This window comes from Delphinus delphis, chromosome 9 (assembly GCF_949987515.2).
Source record: "Delphinus delphis chromosome 9, mDelDel1.2, whole genome shotgun sequence".
NCBI lineage: Eukaryota > Metazoa > Chordata > Mammalia > Artiodactyla > Delphinidae > Delphinus > Delphinus delphis.
Window position 1 is genome coordinate 103821808 of NC_082691.1, and position 16296 is coordinate 103838103.

A 16296-nucleotide genomic window follows, 5' to 3' on the forward strand; every position below is an offset into this window, starting at 1 on the left:
ACCTGTACTCACAGCCACACACCAGCCTTTAGCCTGCTGAGCAGAATGCCAACAGTGCCTTACATAAAAAAACGAATTTATCTTCAGCACCACCCAGGAAGTAAGTTTCATCGTCCTCATTACAAATGATTCCAATGACTTCTCCCAAATATTTGACAACTCAGATACCAACGTCTAACACATAGGTAGGTAAGGTAGGAAAGAGTAAAAGGAGGCATTCAGAGAGAGAAGGGGACGGGGAGGAGAGGGGAAGAGAGCGGATGCAGGGGAAGAAGAGCAGGGGCGAGAAAGAGGTGTCATTCCAGAGCGGCTGGGGGACGCCTCCAGCGTCCGGCTCCTGACGGCCCACGCCCTGTCCTGCGCAGGGCACTGCGGCTCATCTGTGTGGGGAGAAATACTTGGCCTTTGGGGAGTTCTCACCTTTCCTAACTGTCTCTGCCCGTTTAGAAGGGTCGGCTGGACCAGTGGGGAGGGAGGCTTTCCTTTTGTAGATGCGAGTGCAAGGTCTGTACCTTTCAAATGACACCATGAAGATCACTTTGTCCCAACCATCTTAACTGCCCCCCATGCAATATGTTGTTCTTATTTTCCATGTACTCATGTTGGAAGTTCCAGTTACTATGACTGAATATCAAACTACCCCAAAACTTGGGGGTTTAAATCTGACATTTACTGGGCTCACAAGTCTGCCGTTTGCACGGGGCTGGGGCGACCAGCGCGTCTCTGCTTTGCGCTGTGGTGTCAGCTGGGGCGGCTCCTCAGGAGGCTCGCTCCCTCCCGTGTCTGGTGGCGATGGCTGTCAGCTGAGACCTCGGCCGGGTCTGTCACCTAAAACACCTCGATGTGGTCTCTCCATGTGGCCTGGGCCCCCTGGCAACGTGGTGGCTGGTTCCACAGGCGAATTTCCCAAGAAAGAGAACCTGCGGCGTGCAGTACTGCCTTGTGACTCAGCCCCAGGAGTCTCATTTCTGCTGCATTCGACTCTGATGCAGTCAAAAGCACTGCCCAGTTTTAAGGATATAAACTCCATCTTTGGATGGAAAGTGCCAAGGTTTTGAAAAAGCATTTGGGACCAGAAATACTGTTGTGGCCATGTTGGGAAAACCCCATTTGCCACACAAGCTGAAAAGCTTTGCTCAGTTTTCTTTCTATGGTTTATATGGTTGTATTCAAAATATATACGTATATATAATATGCATTTTTTAACTGCACCTGCACACTTTGTCCTAAAATTCAGATCTGGACTTTCTTGAAGACCGTGGACAGAGTGTACTGTAACAGAGCCCTGCTCTCATTGTATGAAAGGTAGGCTTCCTTATCTCAGCTTTCTGTAATCTTAGATGTAAGAAATATTTAAAGTTCCTTAATAAGTAAGACTCGTAGCCTCCCATCCAGATATGTACGGTCCACACTTAAATAGTATGACTTTTTACTGCCTAAACCATTCATGGCAAATCTCCCAACTGTCTACCATTTCTACTGAATATCCGATCTCTTCTTGGAAGAGATGCTTGAATGGAAAAATATAAATTGTTTATGAAAGCCTTTAAGAAACAGTAGAAACAAATGTCTTAAGCATAGGGATAGGAAAATGTGACTTTCTCCCCATATCTGTGATAATACTTGCTAGTGATAGCAAGAGTGTTTGGGACCCTGTGAATTCATGAGAGTTCATAATGAAACGGTAACTTCCAGAGTCCCCAAGTTTTAACACTCCAGTCTGCTCATTCTGCTTTTTTATTCTGTTGAAATGTTGGCAGTTTTTCAGCCTAGCTAATGTTTCATCAATTGCTAGATTCCAGAAACTTGAAGGGACCTTATCATTAATGAACCCCATCTTATTCCAAGACTTCATAGAACCGTTCGTGCTCTTTAGGGAAATTCCGCACACGATGTGCATTTCCTCCTCAAACACTGTGAGCTGATAAAGGGGTATCGACCGCCCTGCTTCCTCCTGAACAGAATGGGGATAAGCGACTCTCAGGAGTCACTGACTCAGTGGTGAGCAGCTCCCTCCAGACCCTCGTCTCCATCACACGCTGCCTTGCTGTGCTGTGTGCAACCGATTTTCATCCATCAACTACAAGGGTTGGTCTTCGGTACCAACTTTGCTTCTAAACCATGGAAGAAAGCTTTCAAATCGCTGAGGAGTTTTAAGGTTTTGATTACTTGTCTTTTACACCATTTATGTTCGCTGAAACCACATCTTGGATAAAAGAGTTCCGAGCAATTTGTTCTCTGGAACAATGATAGCAGATTCTCCCAAAGTTGGAGATTATGCCCATGAGTTGGCAGAGAGGGTGAAAAGGCAGCAGGAAAGGACAGAGAGGAAATGCAGACCCTCTGAGTGGAAGAAAGGCAGAGAGCACTGTTGTGAATTGGCTACGCTCATGTCGATCCACTTCCTTAAAGAGCTTCTCCTGTTCCTCTCAAAATTCCTGTTTTCCCCAGTCTACAAGGCTGGGATCTCATTTCACTCCTGACACAGACTGAGAAGCAATCACCGACTTCCTTGAAGCCTGTGTTTCCAGGCAGCCCTTCTTCAGTTGTTTTTTTCTGTCCTGGGACTTTACTAAAAGGCAGGAACAAAAAAGCCCTTAAAATGATCAAACACTTTTTTTTAAATTTTATTGAAGTATATAGTTGATTTACAATGTTGTGTTAATTTCTGCTGTATAGCAAAGTGACTCAGTTATACACATATATATTCTTTTCCGTTATGGTTTATTACATGATATTGAATATAGTTCCCTGTGCTATATGGTAGGACCTTGCTGTTTATCCATTCTATATATAATAGCTTACATCTGCTCATCCTAAACTCCCAGTCCATCCCTCCCCGACTCCCACCCTCTTTGGCAACCACAAGTCTGTTCTCTATGTCTGTGAGTCTGTTTCTGTTTCGTAGATAATTTCATTTGTGTTGTATATTAGATTCCACATGTAAGTGATATCATGTGGTATTTGTCTTTCCCTTTCTTACTTCACTTAGTATGATAATCTCTAGGTCCATCCATGTTGCTGCAAATGGCATTATTTCCTTCTTTTTATGCTTGAGTAATATTCCATTGTAGACATACACCACATCTTCTTTATCCATTCATCTTGTCAATGGACATTTAAGTTGTTTCCATGTCGTGGCTATTGTAAATAGTGCTGCATGTATCTTTTCAAATTAGAGTTTTTGTCTTTTCTGGATATATGCACAGGAGTGGGATTGCTGGATCATATGCAACTCTATTTTTAGTTTTTTGAGGAACCTTCATACTGTTTTCCATAGTCGTTGCACCAATTTACATTCCCGCCAACAATATAGGAGGGCTCCCTTTTCTCCACACCCTTTGAAACATTTATTATTCATAGACTTTTTAATGATGACCATTCTGACTGGTGTGAGGTGGTACCTCACTGTAGTTTTGATTTGCATTTCTCTGATTATTAGCAATGTTGAGCATCTTTTCATGTGCCTATTGGCCATCTGTATGTCTTCTTCGGAGAAATGTCTATTTAGGTCTTCTGCCCATTTTTCAATTGGGTTTTTTGTTGTTGTTGTTATTGAGTTGTATGCGCTGTTCATGTTTTGCAAATTAAGCCCTTGTCGGTCGCATCATTTGCAAATATTTCCTACCAGTCCATAGTTTGTCTTTTCGTTTTGTTAATAGTTTCCTCTGTTGTGCAAAAGCTTTAAGTTTGATTAGGTACCATTTGTTTATTTTTGCTTTCCTTTCTATTGCTTTGGGAGACTGACCTAAGAAAACATTGATAAGATTTATGTCAGAGAATGTTTTGCCTATGCTCTCTTCTAGGAGTTTTATGCTGTCATGTATTATGTTTAAATCTTTAAGCCATTTTGAGTTATTTTTGTGCATGGTGTGAGGGTGTGTTCTAACTTCATTGATTTACATTCGGCTGTCCAACTTTCCCAGCACCACTTGCTGAAGAGACTGTCTTTTCTCCATTGTATATTCTTGCCTCCTTTGTCGTAGATTAATTGTCCAGAGGTATGTGGGTTTATTTCTGGGCTCTCTATTCTGTTCCATTGATCCATATGTCTGTTTTTATGCCAATGCCACACTGTCAAAAACTTGTTTTTTATGCTGTATGGTGTAAGGTGGAACCTCTAAGAAGGTAAACAAATAGGTGGAAGAAAGCCGAGTGTGACATTGATCATTACAGAGGAGTTAACTCAGATGCCCAGGCTGGCACAGCTCACTGTGAACCCAAAGGGTATCTACACTGGCACCCCACCTGCACAAGATTACCTGAACCCAAAGGTGCCTGAGAGTGCCGAGAGCTTTAGACCACACAGACTTTGGCAAAACCTTGAACAAATGAATTATGCCCACCTCTCCCATCTCCCACCATCAGCAGCAGTAACATCATAGCAGTCACACCTCTGCCCTGATTTCCAGGACCCAGGTGCTAGACCTGCTCACTTAAACCTCACAGTAACCCCATGGGAAATGACCCCATCTCACAGAGGAGAAAATAGAAGCTCAGAAAGGTTAAAGGCCACACAGCTTGTAAGTGGAGATATTGGAATTCCAACCCATGTCTGAATCCAAAGGCCTCATTCTCTCCTACTCAAAACAGCACAGAGTTAAGGCATTGCTTCCAAAGAGCCCCTTTTGTAATTTCACCTGAGAGCATGTGACATGTGTCATCACATTGACTGCATGTCTACTCTGAGAGAGCAGCGCCTGGAGGAAAGGGACCAAGAAGAGGCATGTGGTGATGTAGGAAAAAAGAAGATGGAAAGTTCTGGGTTGTGCAAGCCGTGTCGAGTGAGCAGCCTTATGCGGCACCATCGGGGGTGGGGGGGACCTTCTCTGAGCAGCAGAGGGTGATGCCGAAACTTACCCTTTGTGCACTGGTGCCAAATCGAATCTCGGAGACAGAGTTGTGGGTGAAGTAGAAAAGAACAGCTTTATTGCTTTGCCAGGCAAAGGGGGACACAGCAGGCTTGGGCCTCTCAAAACCGTGTGCCCCAGCCTGGGAGGATTTGGTGAGGAGTTTTATAGCATTGGGTTAAAGGTAGGGTTGCTGATAAGGATCGGGGTGTGTGCAGGGCCTGTGCTCCTTTAATCTGGCCTCAGGGGGTCTCCTGATGAGCTTCTCTGGTTCGCAAGTTCATCAAACTGTGACCTTCTCTGGAATGAAGACTGCTTCATCAAGTAGTTAACATCTTCTATTTGTTGGGGGTTTAGTTCTGTAGAAGAGCTCAAAGATATTGTTATGTGTATCCCTTGAGGGGAACCAGGACCTGCCCCAAGGCTGCACTACTGTCTTGTAGCTGCTCCTCCCTTGTATTCTGCACCCCCTCCCTTCCCTGATTAGCAACTGTTTGAATCTGCCCTTTGGAACCCAGGGAAGGTCATGGAGGCTGGAATCTGTTCCCCACAAACAAGAAACAGGGGACACAGAAAGGCTTTCGTGCCCAGGAGCCCCATAGGATCCTGCTTGGTTTCAAGGAGAGGGCTTTCTGGAGGGATTGGAGGCCAAGCTGAGAGGCACCCAGAACCTAGCTGGTTAATTTTGACCAGGGCTGGCTCCTTTAGTTTGGTTAACCAAGCACGCACTCGTCCCTGGGTGTGGTGGGGCAAAGGACAGCGGGTGGCCTCCTTAGTCCTGCAGGCTTCTCTCCACTTCCTTCCAGTGCGTCAGCCTGTGGGCTCAGGCTTGCTGCTGCTGTTGCCATCTTTGAGATCATCCACCCTTTCCAGGGAGGAGGCATGGGAATTCCAATTCAGGGAACGCATCTGGAGGAAACATTAGAGCATGAAGCCTTGGCACTAGGTCCTTAGCCGAACAGAAATAACCTTGAACCTAGATTCTGCACATGAGGCTTGATGCCCTGGAGCAGACACAGTGAGGGCTCCTCCTCCCTTTCCCCCTCCCACTCCGCCTTCCCCTGTCTTTCCTCCTCCCCCCTCCCCCCTCCTCTCCTCCCCTCCTCCTTTTTTCCCTCCTCCCACTTCTCTCCCTCGTCCTTTTCCTCCTCTTTTCCGTTCTTCCTGTTTTCCTCCTCTTCTTCTTCTTTCCTTTCTCTTACCCCTCCCCCTCCCTCTCTTCCTACCCCCTTCCTCCTCCTGCCCTCCCCCTCCTCCTCTCCCCTTCCCACTTCCTGTCCCAGCTTTATTGAGCTGTAACTCACATACTATACAACTCATCCATGTGAATTGTATGATTCAGTGGTATTTGGTGTATTCCCAGAGTTGTGCAGCCATCACCTCCATCAGCTGTAGAATGCTTCCTCACCCCCAGAATACACTTCAAGACTTGGCTAAGGCTCCGGACCCCTCTCCACCCCTCCGCACCTCCTCCTTGAACAGGTCTAGACACTGGGTATACAGTGACAAATAAGACACAAGTCCCATTTTATTTAAAAAAAAATCTTTCTGCGTGACTTTCTTTAGTACTTGTAGTTGTGACCATGTATGTTAAAGTATCCCTGTAGATGGGGTGGGGGATAAATCATGAATGTTTCAGAGCAAGCCTCCCGAGTCACTCTTTCCGTGGGTAGAGCATCTCTGCCTCAAAAGTTCTATATCCAGATCCTTCACGAGGAAAGGAACTTCTGATACACCATAGACATAGAAACATCTTAAAATGAATAGTAGGTTATGTACTCAAATGTTGGCCAATCAGGAAGGGTTTTTGCCTATAAGGATTCCTGCCCTCAAGAATTTAACTGTGTAATTTAAGATATACATAAAAAAATGATAATGCAAATCTTTAAGTGCTGTATCAGCTTACAGTATTACTGACCATCAACAACGGTGATTAGACTAGATCCCATTTGTTCATCCATCCATCCATTTATTCATTATTCAGTCAATACATATGGATATCTGCAATGTGTCAGACACTATTCCAGGACTAGGAGTGTATCTTATATTTTTATATTACCCACCATGCAAAGCACATAGGAAGACTCAGAAAACACTTATCATTTAATATTGAAAATGATATTTTGGGGGACTTCCCTGGTGGCCCAGTGGTTAAGACTCCACGCCCCACTGCAGGGGGGCACGGGTTCAATCCCTGGTTGGGGAACTAAGATCCCGCATGCTGCACAGTGCGGCCAAAAAAAAGAGAAAATTCTATTTTTTGATGTCTTTCGCCACAAAAGTTTAGGAGCCAAAAAAGTAATTTTTTGCTTTTCTTTTCCAAATGCTGTTTTTTGGGGGAAGCTTTTCGATCCCCTGAACTAGCCTCAGAAGATAAATGAGTAAACTTCACTACATTAATATACTTTTCAAAATTCATCATGATTTATGCCCTATTTCATTTATTGCTCAAATAAGCAAAATGAGAACTGATTGCATGATTATTTTCAGATGTAATAAGTCCAGACAATTTTATTCTTCCTTAATCATTTTTTTTTTTTTTTACCAATCCATCTTCATCCTGGAGATGATTCATCATAGAGCTTACCATAGATTCTTTAAAATAAATAAGTAAATAAAAAGACAGAAAAATGGGGGGAGGGCACCAACCAACCCCAAAATAAATACACAGCTTCATGCATTTTCTTATTCTCTCTCTCTCTCTCACACGCACACACACATACACACACACGCACACGCACACACACACCCTTCAGAATAATCCAGTCCATGATGGAAAATCATTTGATGACAATGAACCAGGTCTTGGGCTCCAGGCAGAGAGCACTGCGAGTGGTCCTCCACGTGTGAAGTCGGCATCCAGGCCCCTCTGATGGAGAAGCTTCCTCCACAGGGAGCCACATGAAAGCACAGAGGTCAGCAGATAAAGCTTCCTTGGGTTTACTTTGGTCTCTCTGAGGGTCTTTCTACTTCGTTCCTCAGTCAGTTGGAGAATTTTTTTCCCTTTGACCAAAACAGGAGATTAATCTTCAAACAAAAGTTGATCAGCTCTGTGTCCTTGAGCATATCACTTACCACTCAGGGTTTCAGTTTCCCTGAGAAATGGAAGGTTGTTAGTTTCCTAGGGCTGCAGTAACAAATTACCACAAACCCAGTGGCTTAAAACAACAGAAATTTATTTTCTCCCAGTTCTGGAAGCCAGAGGTCCGAAATCAGGTGTCAGCGAGGTCCTGCTCCGTCTGACACCGGTAGGGGCCCCGTCGCACCTCCTCCAGCTTCTGGAGGATGCACTCAGTCCTCGGTGCTCCTGGATTTGGGCGCACCGCTCTGATCTCTGCTTCCATCATCACGTGGCCTCTCACTCTGTGTCTTTTCTTCTTCTTATGAAGACTCCAGCTACTGGATTTGGGTTAGCCTCCCCTCCTTTTCAAGAATGACCTTATTTTAATGTGATGACGGCTGCCAAGACCCTGTTTGCAAATAAGTTCTTATTCACAGGTACTGTGTGTCAGGACTCAGTATATCTTTCGTGGGGACAGAATTTGACCCGCAACATATAGCTTTGGCTACTTGACCTCTAAGATGCCTGCAGCAGGTTCCTAGTTTGCATGACTGGGGGGACTGTGGTGTCAGCACCAGAGGAGGGGGCAGAAGGGGCTTCGTTTCACTCACGTCAGCGCTGAGGACTAGTGGGATGTCTATGTGCAGACACCCTGTACATCGACTGAGGTTTGGGGGGAGACCCAGGCTGGGGTGCAGTGTTGGTGCTCCTCAGAGTAGGAACTGAGGTTGACCGTGAAGGAATCACCAGGGTGGGGAGTGTGGAACGGGAGGAGAAGGTGCGGCTGGTGGAACCCAGGACACTCACTCTGAAGGAGTAGGCAGAGGAAGAAGAGGCCACGGAAGGAGAATTTGGCAACTTGATGGTGATGGGAGATCTCAAGAGCAGCTTCAGCCCCTCAGTGAGACGGAAGCCACATTCCACTAGGTTGAGGATGGGGTCGGAGGTCAGAAAATGGCCCCGAATGGGACCTACTACCCACTGAGGTCCAGGAAAGAAGGCAAGGGGGTGGATCGTAAGTGGATGGAGATGCCGCGTCAGGTTAGGTGTGTTTTGTTTGTTCCTGCATTACGCGTCTTTTGTACATAGATGGGAAGGTGCCCCCGTGGAAAGGAGTAAGAAGGAGGAGAGGATGAAGGTAGAAAGTGCAGATGGAGCAAGTCCTAGGGAGGCTGGGGCTGCATAAACGTGACTCCAGAGAAAAGGGAGCTCCTGTACTGGGTGGGAGTGGAGAACAGTGTGGAGGGGCCTCAGAAAACTGAAAATAGAGCTACCGTAGGATCCAGCAATCCCACGCCTGGGCATATATCCGGACAAAAATTATAATTTAAAAAGACACATGCACCCCTATGTTCATAGCAGTGCTATTCACAATTGCCAAGACATGGAAGCAACCTAAATGTCCATCAACAGATGAATGGATAAAGAAGATGTGGTACATATATACAGTGGAATATTACTCAGCCATAAAAAAGAATGAAATAATGCCATTTGCAGCAACATGGATGGACCTAGAGGCTATCATACTAAGTGAAGTCAGACAGAGAAAGACAAATACCATAGGATATCACTTATATGTGGAATCTAAAATATGACACAAATGAACATATCTGTGAAAAGAAACAGACTCACAGACATAGAGAACAGACTTGTAGTTGCCAACAGGGGTGGAGTGGGGGAGGGATGATTGGGAGTTTGGGATGAGCAGATGCGAACTATTATCTGTAGGACGGATAAACAACAAGGCCCTACTGTAGAGCACAGGGAACCATATTCAGTATCCTGTGATAAACCATCATAGAAAAGAATACGAAAAAGAAAGTGTAAATATATGTATAACTGAATCACTTTGCTATACAGCAGAAATTAACACGACATTGTATATCAACTATACTTTAATAAAATAAATTTTTTTTAAAAGTTACCTACAAAAACACACACGGGAACCTTAAATGCATATTGCTAAGTGAAAGAAGCCAATCTGAAGAGGCTACACTCTGTATGATTCCAACTCGATGACATTCTAGAGAAGGCAAAACTATGGAGACAGTAAAAAAAATTCAGTGATTTCCAGGGGCTGTAGGGGGCAGGGGGAAGGATGAGTAGGTGGAGCACAGGGGATTCGTACAGCAGGGAGACTCTTCTGACCCTACGACTGTGGATACATGACATTCATTGTACATTTGTCAAGACCCCCAGAGCACACGAGGCTGAGAGTGAACCCTAATGTAAACTAGAGAATTTAGTTAATAATAATGTATTGATATTGGTGCATCAGTTGTCACAAATGTACCACACTAGTGCAAGAAGTTCATAAGTCGGGAAACTGATGCCAGGAGAGAGGGGACATATGGGAACTCTGTAGTTTCTGCTCAGTTTTTCTGTAAACCTACAACTGCCCTGGAAAATAAGTGTTAATTTTCAAAAATAACTAATAACTAATAAAAATAAATAATAAAGGTTTACCAAGAAGGTAAGTGGGAAGGAAAGGATTTGATGGTTCTAGGCTGGAATGGAAAAGGAGGTACAGAGGAGGAGCTGGCTTAGACAGGAGAGGGGATGCCTCATCCTCGGACACTGGAGTCAGGATGGACAGGTACCTACCTGTGTGGGCAGAGGGGACACCACTGCCTCTGGTAGCAGGGAGCTGGGGTGCCAGCTGAGCCTTCCTGGAAGCAAAGGCTGAACCTACATTAAGAGTGAGGCCTATGAAAGACCAAAGGGCAGCAGCAGGATTGGGAGGAAAAAGCTTCAGGCCGCAAGGCAAACATGGCAGCTGCAAGGCTGGGAAAAGGAGAAGAAGCCGGATTGGGCCTCAGACTCCTGCATGTCTGACCACCTGGGACAACCCAATGGGGAGCTCAGAGCAAAGACTGCCCATCGAGGACCCTGCACTGGGTGAAAGTATCAGGCTCCAGTGCCCCGGCCATGATCGATCATGGGCCGGGGGCTGCCCAAGGTGAGCATGGCCTGGCTTGAAAGCTGAAGCCGACTCCTGATGTGAGCAGCTGGGAGCCGAGCCACAGGTTCTTCCTGGAAGGTGATCAGAACCGGGGGCCCCTTCCTGTCTGCCCCACAGGTGGGCCTCTGCTCAGAGGCAGTAGATAAAAGGGGATGTGAAGAGAGCAGCAAAAGATTGGAGTTGTTGTTGAGAAGAACATGCCCACCCAAGACTTTGTTGTAAGGACGATGATGGGAAGGGTTGGAGACTCCAGCTGGCTCCGTGCTTTTCTCTGCTGCTTCCAATGGTCTATGAAGGAGGTAGATTGAACATAAAGCCAAGTTGGGTGTTTGCTAGGCTTGTGAGAGGGGAGCCATTCAGTGGGAGATTTGAGCAGAGGATGAATGACCGTCAAGTGGATCATTGGAGGGGGAGTTGGAAGAGATAATGCTGAAAGGCGCTTTTAACATGAAAGCAAAATAATCCGACCCAGTCGCAGGCAGATGCCCAAACACAGGCTTATTTCATAGAAACAAATGAGGAAGACATGGTTGAGAGCTGACTTCTCTATACCCAAGTTCCCACCTAATACAGAAGCGTAGGACATGCACTGGCTTGCTGGGTCCTGTGGAGTAAATTTGTCCCTATAGATGGTAGATGATTGTGCCTCTGGTTAGAATTACACCTAGATAGTGGTGCATGGTTGACTTGAGTATTTACCAGTTTACCCATGAGTAAACAAACAGGCATTTTTCAAATATCTACTAGGTAAGCGCTGTGCTACCTGGTTTCAGTATCTATCATGTAATACAGTATACTATTGAGTCATGTGATCTGTGGTCACGTGTGATCAGCCCCAGCGCATGCTCTGTGCCTCGGGAAGCTGGCACTCGGCCGCTAGACTTCTGATCCCCAGTCTGTGGTTCTTCCTGTTACTGTGCTGCCTCCACACTGGGGACACTCGTCTGATGTATTGGTGATGAGTAGAGGGAAATGTGCATTGTCTCTAGAGAGGGTGTAAAGGTCTCCTGTGTGCAGGGGAGCAGAGGTCATAAAGCTGGAAGGTGTGCATGGCTGCGTGCTCACCCAACCTTCTGAGACACTTGATCCACTGGAGGTACCCTTTCCAGGTAGCATTTATGGAAATTGACACTCGTTAGATTAAAGAGAAGTTAGTCTGCTGTTCCTGAATATACTAGACACCTGCTAGAAACCATAATCTAACAAACTGAATTTCAATACTAAGTAAGGCTGTTCCTTTCTGATCTCTTACCCTGTCCTCTGTGCTTGGAAAATTCTAAATCAACTCAGGCCAGGTGAATTCATTAGACCTTCAAACCTGCAAAAGGTCTTTTACTCAGGGCCGCCCCCATAATCCCTCCATCCTTACTTATTTGCTTATGCAAATGTGTGTGTTGAGTGCTGATACTGTCTAGATATGGAAGTAATTTTTTTTTTCAATTCAATATCGAGATTACAGTATGTTGGGAGGAGAATTCTCTAACTGTTCTTTATTTCCTATAATAATGTTTATGACCAATGAGACATAAGCTATTAAAATTCTTTGGAATTTTTTAGCTTTCTATTTTGAAGAATTTTGGGTGAAGAAAAGTTGCAAAAATAGTACAAAGAATTCTCTTCTATTCCTCAACCCACTTCTCCTACTGTCAGTGTATTTTATAATGACAAGAACAGAAAATTAACATTGGTACAATATTATTCACTCAATTACAAACCTTATTTGCATTTGCCCAGTTTTTCTACCAGTGTCCTTTTTCTGTCTCAGGATCCCACATTCCTGTAGATGTTACTTCCCCTCAGTCCCCTCCAGGCTATGACGTTTCCTCAGTCTTTCCTTGTCTTTCATGGAAAGAAAGATCACCTTTGAAGATCACAGGTCAGCTGTTTTGGTGAGCGCCTCCATTTGGGTCTGTCTGAAGTTTTCTCATGATTGGAGTAAGGCGATGCATTTTTGGCAAAAATACTGTTACCGAGCCACCCAAGTTGGTCCCCAACAGGGGTCTCCTGCGTGGTGTCGCTGGAGCCAGCAGGAGGGGACGGAGCTCAGTTCAGAGGCAAAGGGAAGCTTTGCTCTCTGAGCGAGAACAGCTTGAGCTCTAGAGCACGCGCTCTCCCGCCAGGCCGGGGCGGGGCCGCTCTATAGGGTCTGGCCGGGGTTCTTGGGGGCGGGGCAGCCGCGCCACTCACGCTCCAGATCGCAAAGTGCCGGGCGCAGCGGTTCTGCACACGGCCCGCTGCCGCCATCTTGAATCGCGGTGTTGTGAGCGGCGTCCGTGCACAGGGCCCTGAGCCGAGGTGTCGGGCGCAGCCGTTTTGCGTCAGAAACTCTGGTCTGAGCGGGCGAGGCCTCTGCACGCGACCCGCTGTGAGCAAGTGGAACTAGACTAAGCACAGAGGAAGGAAAGGTTAGACTTATTACCCAGATTCTGTTTTCATTCTCCGGGAGTCATTGACGGGGTTTGCCGGTGACGATACCCTATGTAGGATGTTGTCTCTCAGTGCATCTTGCTAAAGGTTCGTGATGTTGATGTGTTTCACTTCTGGGGGTGTTGAGCGGATCTCCGGGTTGAGTTGCTGTCTGCCAGGCTTCTCCCTGCACAGTTGCCATCTTCTTCCCCTTTGTGGTTGGTAAGTATCCTGCGACTGTGCAGATCTTGTTTCTCTTCAGACTTTCACCCACTGATTTTAGCATATCTCGGTGGATCTTGTCTGCCGGGTTCATCGCTGTGGTGTCCGACCAAGGGTGATGCTCCGACCTTCTCCCCTTGGAATTGATTGGAATTGATGGATTGGAATTCTCTTGTGAGGAAGAGTTGGCTCTCCCCCCACTTAGTTATATATTGGATTATTTATTTATATTAGTAAGGATTCATGGATATTTGTTTTATTCTATGGGTTAATCCAGTATTATCATTAATTATTTTTTTTGCTCAAATTGTTCCAGCTTTGGCCGTGAGAGATCCCTGTAGGTGAGGTTCTGCCTTCTGTTAACAAGCTCTACCTTTTTTGAGTATTTCCTTACTTTCTGGCCCATAAGATGTTTCAGAATCATCCTGCATTTTTCTTGTTCTAGCCTGGATAAATTTCTTCTCCTAGGAGAACTATTTTATTTATTTATTTTTTAATTGGAAGATGGTGCTGAGAGAGCAACATATGAGCCCCCTGGGTGGGCTCGTTGTTATTGGTGGTTATTAGATCTGGTCTTCTCTATGAACAGAGCAAGGACATGTATGTATGTGTACTAACCTGTGGACTCACATATCTGGATTTTGGATCTATATGTATGTGTGTGGATGTATAGGTGAGAAATGATATCAGTGTAGTTTCAATTTGTATTTCTCTAATTTTGCCTGTGTTTGAGTACTTTTTAATACATTTGAGGACCATTTTTCTATATTTGTGAATTATCTGTTCATGTGTTTTTCTTATTTTTTTGTTTTGGTCTTTTATAACCTCCATATTTTAGAGTTATTTATGTAATAGGGATATTAGCCATTTTTCCATGGTATTTGTTATTAATATTTTTTTCCAATTTTCTATTGTTTGTGGGCTTTTTGTCATGCAAAAATTTTTTAATTTTTATGTAAGTTTACCCCTCTTTTATCACTTCTGGATTTTGAGTCATCCTTAGAAAGCCTTTCCCTCCACAAGGTTAGAGAGGAAATCACCTATGTTTACGAAAGTACTTTGAAATATTAAAAACATACAAATGGTAGGATTTGTTAAAATCATTTGGAAGCTGGAATGTTAGACGCCCTTCCTCTTCTAACTGCCTGAGGACCAGCCTTCCCAGCCAACTCCTCTTGTCATGGTCACCCCCTACTCCGTACCTTATCACCCACCTTCAGGCTTCCCTGGTTTCTCCAGACCCATCTCCATGCCATCTAAAACTACCCTGGGGCTTTGCAGACTATCTTGTCTTCCCTGACACTTTTTACTCTGAAATGTATTCTGCCTTGCCCTGATAGTATTGTTAAACATTTACTTTAGAATTTTCTACTGATTTAAGCTCTGAATCAGCACATCCTTACCCATTTCACCTCCCTTCCCTTCTTGCTTTGTCTTGGTTCAAGCAACTCCTAAAATTCACCGTCTTTAAAATTCACCAAAGACCACTCAACCCTAGTCTCTCTGTAGATGAATGAGCACATTCATAGCTGTGTCCTCTGCACAAGAAGCACTGTAGCGGGGTGGTAGGGAGCTCCCCTGACAGAGTCTGGCCTCTCCAGCAGGACACAGGGAGAGGCAGCATCCGAAAGAAACACAGACGTTAGTCTTTCCTACACGTGAGCACAGTGGTAGCTACAAAATATGCTGAAATATGTAATATCTATAAAAGTGTTGTTTTCTTTCTCGTTATGACTTTTATTCATTATTACCTTTATTTAAGTACATAGTCAGGATTTTTTTTAGCATGGTGTTTTGCATATCAGTAAATTAAGAATGAAAAGCGTAAGTGATGTTTGAAAGAAAAAACTCCTTCTCCCATGCTTCCTCTCACTCCCTCTCACCTCAGTGTCTCTCTGTCTCTCTGTCCCTCCCTCCCTCCCTTCTTATCAACACAAACCAAAGGGTGGACTGTGTCCTGAGACCACCGGTTTTAAAAGGTCAGAATGACCTGCTTGGGAAAAAACCTATCTGCCAGGAAAGCCAACGATGGAAATATGAGTTGTGGGGACTTACTGCATAGCTATGCATTTCCATTTTTAATTTTGACTGTTATGGATATTTTAAAAGCTGATCTACAGACCTCTCTGCATGTTCTCTCTTGATGAATATTTACTATTGAAGTTAAGCAGTGATGGACCTATTGCAGGTTCATGTAAATTTTATATGCATATATAAATATATATAAATATATAATTTTATCTATTTATCTGAAGAAATCTAATGGAGGCTGAAATGAGACATTTTATTTAATAACACAAGCTCCTGAAATTGATTAAGTCGAAGAAAAAGGAGTAAGTTTCAGCTGGAGGATAATATTACAGCATCTTAAATGCTTGTTTCCCACCATTTTTCTTTGCTTGTTTTTTTTCTTTCAGGGATCCTCAAAGTCTAGATCCACCAGAAGTCAGCAACGCAAAACTTCAGTATGCAGGATGGGGCCCCAAGGGTCAACAACTGGTAAGCAGGTCGCTTTCAGTGACCAACTTTTTGTGTTGAAGTTTCCGTTTTATACATTGAATGTATCTCACTATACTCAGAATCTGTGTTTGTGTGAATTTAAGTTTTGAAAAAGTCCCCAGAACATCTGCATATGTAAATGGCCATTTCTTCTGCTTGAGAACCGTCTTGAAATTGGGAGAGCATATGCCTTGGTTCTGGTACCCTTTATCCTTAAAGCAGTCCCTGACTGGAGCTGTGTGTGTATGGACTATAGATGTACTGTGAATCTGAGATACACCTCGTCAGAGGGCCGC

General features: G+C 44.6%; 1 protein-coding gene across 2 annotated transcripts in view; it reads left to right on the forward strand.

The window, feature by feature from the left end:
- DPP6 (dipeptidyl peptidase like 6) overlaps positions 1–16296 on the forward strand; it is a 772268-nt gene that overhangs the window by 547471 nt on the left and 208501 nt on the right. For both annotated transcript variants that reach the window (XM_060021180.1, XM_060021181.1), the window contains exon 7: positions 15919–16000. In XM_060021180.1, coding sequence (XP_059877163.1) covers positions 15919–16000 — 82 coding nt within the window. The remainder of the gene's footprint in view (positions 1–15918; positions 16001–16296) is intronic.